Genomic DNA, 10,135 nt, shown 5'->3' with positions numbered 1-10,135 from the left:
GCTGTGAGTGGGAACAATAACAACATATTGGTTTCAATTGGGTGCTTAAAACATTTTTGATGTTTAGAGATTCATTAGCATTTAAGTGTTGAGTACAATGTAAGGAACTACAGATTAAAAATTAAAGCTATAATTAAAATAATATATCTGCATTTATTTAAATTAACCTACTTAAGACAGTAAAATACATGATGTAAATGCTATGCTAAAGATATTATCAAAACACTTGAAGATTCAGAAATTTGAATAATTCTGCCTGAAAATTAAGGCTTCATAGAGCAAATGATCCTCTAATTTACTCCTTTGGCACTATAATTTCAAGTGGCTTTGAGTCAGGTATGTCTGGCTTTGAATTCCAGTTAACCTATGTGATCTTCAGCAAGTGATGAACCTCTCTGAGCTTCAGTGTTTATACTGTTTCCATTTCATAGGAGTGCCATGAGTATTGAATGAGCTAATACAAGTAAAGAGCTTAATACAATGTTGTTGTTAGCTGCCATCTAGCCAGCACAACTCAGAATGAAACACTGCCACTACTGTGCCAGCCCCATAATAAGATGACAACCTGATTATTGTGAACCATAGGGTTTTCAATGGCTGATTATGGAGGTAGATTGCCAGACCTTTCTCCCTCGTCTATCTTAAGAAGTTTGACAGAAGTCTGTTCAATCTCACAACAACATACAAGACTCCAATGACTGACAGGTGATCACTGCATATGAGATGCATTGGTTGGGAAATAGCCCAGTCTCCCCCATGACAGTGAGCATTCTACCACTGAGCTACAAATGCCCCCATACTTAGTATAATACTTAGTAAAGGGCATGCATTCAGTCACTGATAACTATAATTTTATGTTATAGCCAAGACCTTGCAGTTGTAATGAGCAAGTCTGAAAATCAGGTGTGGAGTAGGGGGAATTCTAGAGAGAGGGGTCACATTAACAGAAGTATTCATACTTAAAATGAATGGTTTGTTTAGGAGGAAGTGGCAGCAAATATAATTGGAATTCAATTCACTCTAGTTAGGTAACGACCAGACACATTGCCATTCAAGCAATGCTTGACATGGACAAGTGAAATGGTGTTGGATTCTAGAGTAGGAAATCTTATCTCCTAGCCCAAACACTACCACTACATGTTGTGTTAGGTGCTGCCAAGTCAATACCAACTCATAGTGACCTTATGCACAACAGAACGAAACACTGCCCAGTCCTGCACCAACCTCACAATCCTTGCTACACGTGAGCCCATTGCTGCTGCCATTGTTCCAATCCATCTCATTGGGGGCCTTCCTCTTTTTTGCTGACACTCCACTTTACCAAGCATGATGTCCTTCTCCAGGGACTGGTTTCTTCTGATACGTCTGAAGTATGTACTTCACATATACTTCGGACCACTACGTAACTATCCTTTAACTCTGTTGAACCTCAGTTTCTTTATCTGCAATAGAAAATATGGAAACAAAGCACTGATTACTGCCTGCCCCACCTCCCATTTGTTAGTTAGACATAACTAACAAATTATTACTTTTCAAGCTGACTTACACACAACACTTTTGGCACCCATCAAATAGAAAGCTTGCTCAACTTTAATTTTCCAGTCAGAATTGTGTATGCTAAACTAGCAGAGATATCTATGGTGTTGGCTATTGTTTCTGCTGGTACTTGTTGGTTCTCTTTAATTGCCATTGTTGTCAAGTGCCATCGAGTCGATTCTGACCCATAGTGACCCTGTGTAGAGTTTCCGAGGAGCAGCTGGTGAGCTTGAAACACCGACCTTGCAGTTCAAATGGCTTTGCAGTCTGGTACATTAACCCACAGCACCACACCAGGACTCCTTGTCTTTAAAAGATCATTTCTTCACAGATTGATGTTGATGGTCTGTCACTACATGTTTCATCATCACCACTGTCTTGCCCCTTTTTAAAATGAATTTTCCGTTTATAAACTGCTGATTTCTTTGGGAGGCATTAGAGCCATAAGCTATTCATAAAACACTAATGATTTTACCATTTTTCTACTCACACTTTACCATAAATTTGATGTTTGTTCTTGTTTCAATTTTTACAGAATTGTCTTTCTCTGATAGGGGTTCTTTTCTAACTGATGTCTATTTTTCTTAGTGCTTCAAACTATATCCTGTTCAGACATGTTATAACAAGTTGTTGTTGTTAACTTCCACCTAACTAGTTCTAGCTCATAGCAACTCTATGGTGCAAAACATTTTTGAAATCCAGGCATAGATTTTTTTTTCATAATACATATTATCCATGACATTTTGAAGACCCCCTCATAGGATATTTATGTTGCTGTCAAGTCAGTTCCACCTCATAGTGACTCCAGATGTGTAAAGTAGAAATGCTCCATAGGTTTCAAGGCTTTGGAAAGCAGACCACACTGCTTTCTTTGAGCTATCTCTGACTAGGTTTAAACCACCAACCTTTCAGCTAATAGAGACCACCACTGAAATCTAAATGATATAAGTCCATGTTATTTTCTGTAGAAGACCTGTTGACATAGTAGTTAAGTCTTTGTCAGCTAATTGGAAGCTCATCTGTTTGAAACTCTCAGCTGCACCACAGGAGAAAAATGTAGCAGTCTTTTTCTGTAAAAGATTTACAACCTTAGCCACTCTATTTGGCAGTTCTACTCCGTCGTATAGCATTACTATGAGTTGAAATCAACTTGATGGTGATGGATATGTTGAAGTCTAATTGTTGTTGTTAAGAGCCATTGAGTTGGTTGCGACGGATAGTGACCCTGTATAGGGTTTCTGAGGAGCAGCTGGTGCATTTAAATCACCCACCTTGCAGTTCAAACCAAAGTTGCAGTACAGCAGCACATAAACCCATAGCGTCACACCAGGACTCCTAAAGTCTAATTGCAGCTTGCTTGCTAAGAGCCATCCAGTCAATATCTGACTCATAGCGACCCAGTGCAGGGTTTCCAAGGAGCAACTGGTGAGTTACAACTGCCGGCCTTAACGGCCCACACCAGCGTTGCAGTTTACCGCATTAACTGGCAACGCCACACCAGAAGTCCAATTAGATAATAATTATTATGTATCTAAAAATTACTAGCTCTGGTAGCGTAGTGGTTACGAATCGGGCTGCGAACCTCAAGGTCAGCAATTCGAAACTACCAGCTGTTCCGCGGGAAAAAGATGAGGCTTTCTGCTCCGGTAAAGATCTACAGCCTCAGAAACCCTGTACAGGATCGCTATGAGTCAGAACCGACTCCACGGCACAAAACAACAGCATCATCTAAAAATTACCATAAATGTAATTACTATTGTAAAGGCTATCATGTTGTTGTTAAGTGCTATTGAGTCAGTTCTGACAAAGCAACCATAGGCTTTTCAAGGAGCAGCTGGTGGATTTGAACTGCCAACCTGGTGGTTCACAGTCCATTGCTGATCCTGTTGTAAAGGTTGTTATACATGCCCTAAATTTAACCTGATTTGCGATTTCATTTAATTTTAGATCTGAAGGTTCATCTCCAGACCACTGATTATGGCAACTTCTTGGCTGATCATACGGGTCCTCTTACTGTTTCCATCATTGATACAAAAATGAGGAAAAAGCTATGCAGAGAGTTTGAATATTTCCGGAATCATTCCCTGGAACCCCTCAGCACATTTTTCACCTACATGACGTAAGTGACTGTTGGAAGTCCTTTTAAGCCCCACTGGTTGTGTAATGATTCTGATTGTGTAAATGATTCACAAAAGTTATAGGTAGGGTACTAAGCTAGAATGAAGCTTAAGATATTTTTTATTGTTTGTAAGTTTGACTACATTTCAATTTCAGCAACTATAAACTCACAAAATATTTTCACTGTCAGAGAAAATAGATCGTATTTACTTATAAAATAACCATGTGTGTGGTACTATTCTCCATGTAAGGAATGTTTTCACTTTTCATATTGAAAAATAATAAATGATGTTTATGCTTAAGATGTTCTGGCTATCCCTACTAAAGGTAAATTAATGTGATATTTTTAAATTATTTGTTTTTAAATGGAGGTGGGATTGAAGTGTCCAAAAATGTACTTAAGGATATTTCTCACCTTTCCTGATTCCTATGAAACAGGATAAATGCCCTCTGGCATAGTTATATGTCTCCTATTCATCTCTCTTGCCACCACTAATAGTTCCAACATTTTCAGTGTGATGGCTCTGCAGTTTTACGATGTTTAAACTTCCACACAATAGTAAATTGTACTTAAATTAATTCAGTTAATAATTTTACTTAGTGATTAAATGGGCCATTTGAAATTACTTTGTGCCTTTCCAGTTGTCTTAGCTAATAAGCCAAGACCAAAAGTCAGCAATAGACAAGATAAGCTGTAGTACAAGGATGTTTCAAAAAGTCTGTGGAAGAATTCCATTATCTTTTAATTGCATTTTTCTATGGGCTTTTAAAATCTCCCTCATGCCAGGGAGTTATGAATGTCAAATCCAGTCCTGAGATTCGTGTCTTGTACATGGTATTCAATACATTTGTGGAAAGAAGCTAAAAATGAAGAAATGTTAAATGGTGGAAACCAGAAATTAATTAAAAGAGGATAGGACTTTTCCATAAACACTGTGCTTGGCCTGAAAGTTAGGAAAGTAGAGAAATCTTGTGTTAATGAAAAATGTAAAAAAGAAGCAGTCTATTGAGATTTGCCAAAGTGTGACTTACGGGAGATAACCAAGGATTCCCAGAGGTGGCTGTCGTTTTGAATAAATGAATGGCTGAATGAAATAAACGGAGCCTTCTAAAACTAACCAGTAGCTTCCAGACTCTGCTTCAACTTCCATGCCATTGGTTGACTGGACTTGAGACCACAAAAAACAAGTGAGACTTCACTGTCTCAAGGACCAGATTATCTCAACAGAAGGTGCTCTTTCTATTCTCCATCCTTCCTTCTCTCCACCCATTGCTCCATCCGTCCATTCTTATGTTCTATGAAGAACCAAGACTATATCCCTGAGGCACCTTTTATAGTTTAGTGGACAAGACAATGGAACTAAGAGTTATCTGTGAAGCTGAACAAAGCCTGCTGCACATGACTTTAGCTTGAAGGAAGGATAATGTGAAAGTCAGCAGGATTTCTCACACAGTAGCAGGTATTTCTTTGAAATCTAAATATGGCAATAAGAAAATATTTGAAACAGAACTGCATTTTCAGGCCTTTGGCACTGAGGAAAATTAGTATAATCTCTCTGTTGTAGATAGTAGACAAGATCACAAGAAAAGGCCTCTCTGTTTAATATTTAATATTGCATCATGCTATTTGTATGCTAAATTTCCTTAATGAGTAATATCTTTTTTAATATCTTTAAGGAAAAAAAAAAGGCAGACAGTGGAATGATTATAATTGTCCAAGAGTTCAGAAAGATATACAATAAAAGCATTCCTCTAGTCTGCATGTTCATTTGTTTCCCACCTAGTTCCTCTCCCCAAAATAACCACTTTTCAGTTCTTGTATATTTTTTTCTTTTAGAAAAATATTTGTCTATATGTGTATATCAAAACCTACTTTCCTTATACCATCCCCCATTCCAAATTTATACAAGTGCAATCAGATTCCTTCTGTACAATTTTCCCCACTTAATATTTCTTAGAAATATCCTTGTTACCATTATTCTTTTTAATAACTATGTAGAATTGCATGTTTTGTTTTGGCCATGGCTCAATTTACAAGTTGTTTAGTAATGAATATCTAAATTGCTCTTTTTTAATTACAAAAAATTTTTACAATTAGTTTCTTTCTATGTAGGTCTTAAATTTATTTTTAATGTGTAAGTCAAGGGGAGGTACATTTTTTATTTTGGTAAATATCATTAAATTGTTCTTAACAAAGGTAGCACCAATTTGCAACACTCTCATCCGTCCCCTGCTCCTTCCCTACCCTTCTCCACCCCTCCCCACCCCCCACAAGCAAATGCATGAGACCCTGTATCCTTCAGTCCAGTAGGTTAAAGTGCTTCAATTTCTATTTCTATATGAGTGAAGTTTTGGTGGTGATTGTGTGGTGTATGTTGTTGTTGTTGTTAAGTGCTATTAGTTGGTTCCAATCCATAGTGACCCTGTATAGGGTTTCCAAGGAGCAGCTGGTGAGCTTGAACCACTGACCTTGTGGCTCAAACTATGTTGTTGTTAAGTGCCGTCAAGTCGATTCCAACCCATAGCGACCCTGTATAGGGTTTCCAAGGAGTGATGGTGAGCTTGAACCACGGACCTTGTAGTTCAAACAGCTTTACAGTCTGGCGCATTAACCCACAGCCCCACACCAGGACTCCAGTTCCAAATCATTGCAACTCTCTATAGGGTTTCTGAGGCTGTAAATCTTTATAGGAGTAGAAAGTATCATCTTCCTCCCACAGAACTATTGGTAGTTTCAAACAACTGACCTGAGGTTAACAGCCGGACTTATAACCACTATGCTTACAGAGCTCCTTCATTTCATATTAGACAGACATGTTTGCTATCTTCTGTCTTAGTTACCTGACTACCATCACACAAGAAAATACTGCAAGTTAGTAACTTTAAGTAGTAGAAATTTATTGTCTTGAGTTGAGTTATAGAGGCTAATCTCTCCCTGTCACTAGCTCTAGGGTTTTTGTTGTTGTTATCTTTTGTTTTGCATTCCTTGGTTTACAGACAGTTCTCATCTCCCTGAATGAATCTGTCTCTTTCTAGCTGTCCTGCCCTTTATAAGATAAAATTCAGAAGGGAATAAGTTTAAGACCCAGCCTGATAAGGAGCTCTGGTAGCAAACTGGTTACAAATCGGGCTGCTAACCTCAGGGTCAGCAGTTTGAAACTACCAGATGTTCCATGGGAGAAAGATGAGGCTTTCTGCTCCTGTAAAGATTGACAGCCTCGGAAACCCTGTATAGGGTCGCTATGAGTTGGAACCGACTCCACGGTACTTAACAACAACAACGCCTGTATGACCTCAGTATGTAACAAGAAAAACCCCTTTCTAAACAGGGTCATATTTACAGGTATAGGTGTTAGGACTTCAACATAACTTTTTGCAGGACATAATTCCATTCATAACACTCCACACTTTGGCTCCCCAAAATTAGTATTTTTCTCACATGCAAAATACACTTTCCCATCTCAGTATCATTAAAGTCTTAACCCATTCCAACATCCATTCTAAATCCAAAATCTTATCTTTTGAATCTTTAAATCAATTGTAGGTGTTTCACATCCTGGGGCAAAAATTCCTCTCTATTTATGGATCTGTGAAATCTAGAAAGCAATTTATTTGCTGCCAGAGAACAGCTGATCCTCCAATGAAGGAGTTAGGGTCACCACAGTAGAAAATCCATATGTAACTTTGACTCCTCAAAAAACTAAACTACTACAAAGAAAACTACAAAATACTACTACAAGAAACCAAAAGAGACTTACAAAAATGGAAGAATATACCATGCTCCTGGATAGGAAGACATAATATTGTGAAAAGGTCAATACTGCCCAAAGAAATTTATACATTTGATGCAATCCCAATCCAGATTCCAACGACATTCTTTAGAGAGATAGAAAGGAGTGACTGGTGAGCTTGAACCACCGACCTTGAGGTTCAAACCAACTTAGCATTCTAGCACATTAGCCCATAGCACCACACCAGAAGTCCATGTTTCATATATCATCGTCATGAAGTGCCATCGAGTCAGTTCCACCTACAGCGACCCTGTATAGGGTTTCCAAGGAGCAGCTGGTGAGCTAGAACTGCAGTTCTTGCAGTTCAAACGGCTTTGAAGTCTGGCACATTAGCCCACAGTGCCACTTGAATATTGATTATTTACTGATCCTGTATATTAGGGATAGGTGTCATGTCTGATACATTTTGTTTAGTCAGCCAAGTATTTAAAAAAACATTTTTAATAATTTACGCAGAATTTGAGTTCTACAGTTAGCCACAATCCCCAGTACTCTCTGTTGCATCACCATCTTCTTCATGCATATAGGTCGCATACCAGATCCCTGATGATACTTGCTTATGAAATCTGACCTAGATGTTTTAGTTGTTTCTCCACACAAGAACACTGTAAGAAAGGTGTTTTATTTCCATTTTCAAATTAGAAAAATGGAGGTTCACTGAATTCATGAGGTTTCTAAAGTCACAAATTTATTAACAGTCTTAAAAGGGATTCCATTCCAGGTCCATTAGTGTAGAAAGTAAATCATCTTGATATTGCCCCAGTAACTTATAACAAGTTGGACAAACCAGAAATATTTGTAGGTCTTTAAAAAATATGAATATTCCTGGCCCTTGTCTCAGGAAATTCTGATTTAGTAGAGCTTGGAGTGAGGCCAGTTTGTATTTTAAAAGGACCTATTTGGTTATTCTGATATTTAAAAACCTTCTTCATGGCACCTCAACTTCATGGGACTTGGGAGGCATTTTCACACACATATTCAAGTGTCCATACAGCATCCATGAACTGCCATCAAGTAGATTTACCTCCTGTCCTATTAAGGAATATCTAGGTCAATCTTACAGAAATGATTGCATCTGCCCTAGTAGAGACAGCCTAAATTTAAGTTGATCTGTTAAATATTATCTAAGCATAGCACATTTTCTGTGATATAATTACTATATATGTGAAATCTGTTTTGCAAATCTGGAATGAGTATTTTTAAATACCTAATAGCAGGAAAATCTGGAGGCTTTGTATACTATAATTATACACAGTTGTATGAAATAAAGGAATGAATCCAATAGCATTTTAATGATGAGACTGTTTAATACAAACCTGAGTTGTTTTATTTCCTTTCCTCCTACCTAACACTTTTCAGCAGCATTGCAACTTTTCATCTTCTTAGATATTAACCATCTTTTCAAAATTCTGTCTCAAGTATTAAAGCATTCCTTCTCATAGTCTGTGTTCAAGTTTCCAGAATATAGGACCATCAAGGAAATACATCTTCAGTATTTAAACAGTAAGTCAAGAATCTTGGTAAGGATCATACACTGAAGAATTCATTTGTTAAAGTTAACCAAGGTCTTGATGGATCTCACTGATGTATTATTATAAACTTCTATAGGGTTTTTGTTTTTTTTTTTTTTTGTTGGGGTGGGGGGCACACAAGTTAATCCACAGCATTCCACCTTTTAGCTTCCCAAAATGTATGTCCTTTTTTTTTTTTTTTTTTTTTTGCGCTGTACTCTACAAGAGTGACCAACTGTCTTCCTTTCTTCCTGGAATGGTCTCTCAGGATGAAAACTTCTAGTCCCAAGACCAGGAAAGTCCTAGGGAAACTGAGATAATTTGGTAATCTTGTCACCTGATCATTGTTGTTATTAAGTGCTGTTGAGTTGGTCTGACTCATAACAAACCTGTATAGGGTTCCCAAGGAGCAGAGTTGCTAAGTTTGAACCACCGACTTGTCAGTGAGCAGCCTAGCGCTTATTCTACAGAGCCACACCATGACTCCAATAGTTTCAAAAAAAGAATCTAAATTTAGAACCACTGGGAGCTTATATTCCAATGAAGTAACTAGATGTGTCTACAAATGGCCAAAACATAAACCGAATTAAGTTAACAGCTATAATAGAGTGTGAACATTCAATTGGAGGACCTACAGGATGGATCAACAAATTTGGATTTTAGAAGATTTTTCAGAAACGTCGAATTTGAACCAGTGGTAACAAATGGGCATTAAATTGAAGAAATGACTTGTGCACTTCAGAGAAGTAAGAGGATTTTATGCTTGGAAATGACAAATCATCTCAAATATGACTGAGGCTTACACATGAGCAGGGGCTTAGACTGGGCTAAGAGAGTAAAGAATTCAGTTGCCAATTTAAGGACTTTAGTATTAAGTCTCTAAATGAAAGTCAATAAAGGAAGGCTTCTCTACTTTTGGAAACGAATAGTGATGACGGTAGCACAATATGGCAACGACAATCAATGTTATTGAATAATGTACTTTACAATGGCAAAGTTGTTACATATTTTTTTTAATATAAGGTTTTCATTGTGAAGGAGTTCTGGTAGCGTAGTGGTTACGAATCGGGCTGTGAACTGCAAGGTCAGCAGTTCAAAACTACCAGCTGTTCCGAGGGAGAGAGATGAGGCTTTCTGCTCCCGTAAAGATTTACAGCCTCAGAAACCCTGCACAGAGTC

At 37.8% G+C, this 10,135-nt stretch overlaps 1 protein-coding gene across 1 annotated transcript in view; it reads left to right on the top strand.

Annotated features, from left to right (window-relative positions):
* ATP6V0D2 (ATPase, H+ transporting, lysosomal 38kDa, V0 subunit d2) overlaps positions 1–10,135 on the top strand; it is an 89,508-nt gene that overhangs the window by 10,700 nt on the left and 68,673 nt on the right. Inside the window, exon 2 of the mRNA XM_006859235.1 lies at positions 3,484–3,655. Within this exon, the coding sequence (XP_006859297.1) occupies positions 3,484–3,655 (172 nt within the window). The remainder of the gene's footprint in view (positions 1–3,483; positions 3,656–10,135) is intronic.

This window comes from Chrysochloris asiatica, unplaced genomic scaffold (assembly GCF_000296735.1).
Source record: "Chrysochloris asiatica unplaced genomic scaffold, ChrAsi1.0 scaffold00031, whole genome shotgun sequence".
NCBI classification, from domain to species: Eukaryota; Metazoa; Chordata; class Mammalia; order Afrosoricida; family Chrysochloridae; genus Chrysochloris; species Chrysochloris asiatica.
Note: the sequence above shows the minus strand (reverse complement) of the source record. Positions and strands in the feature narration are given on the sequence as shown.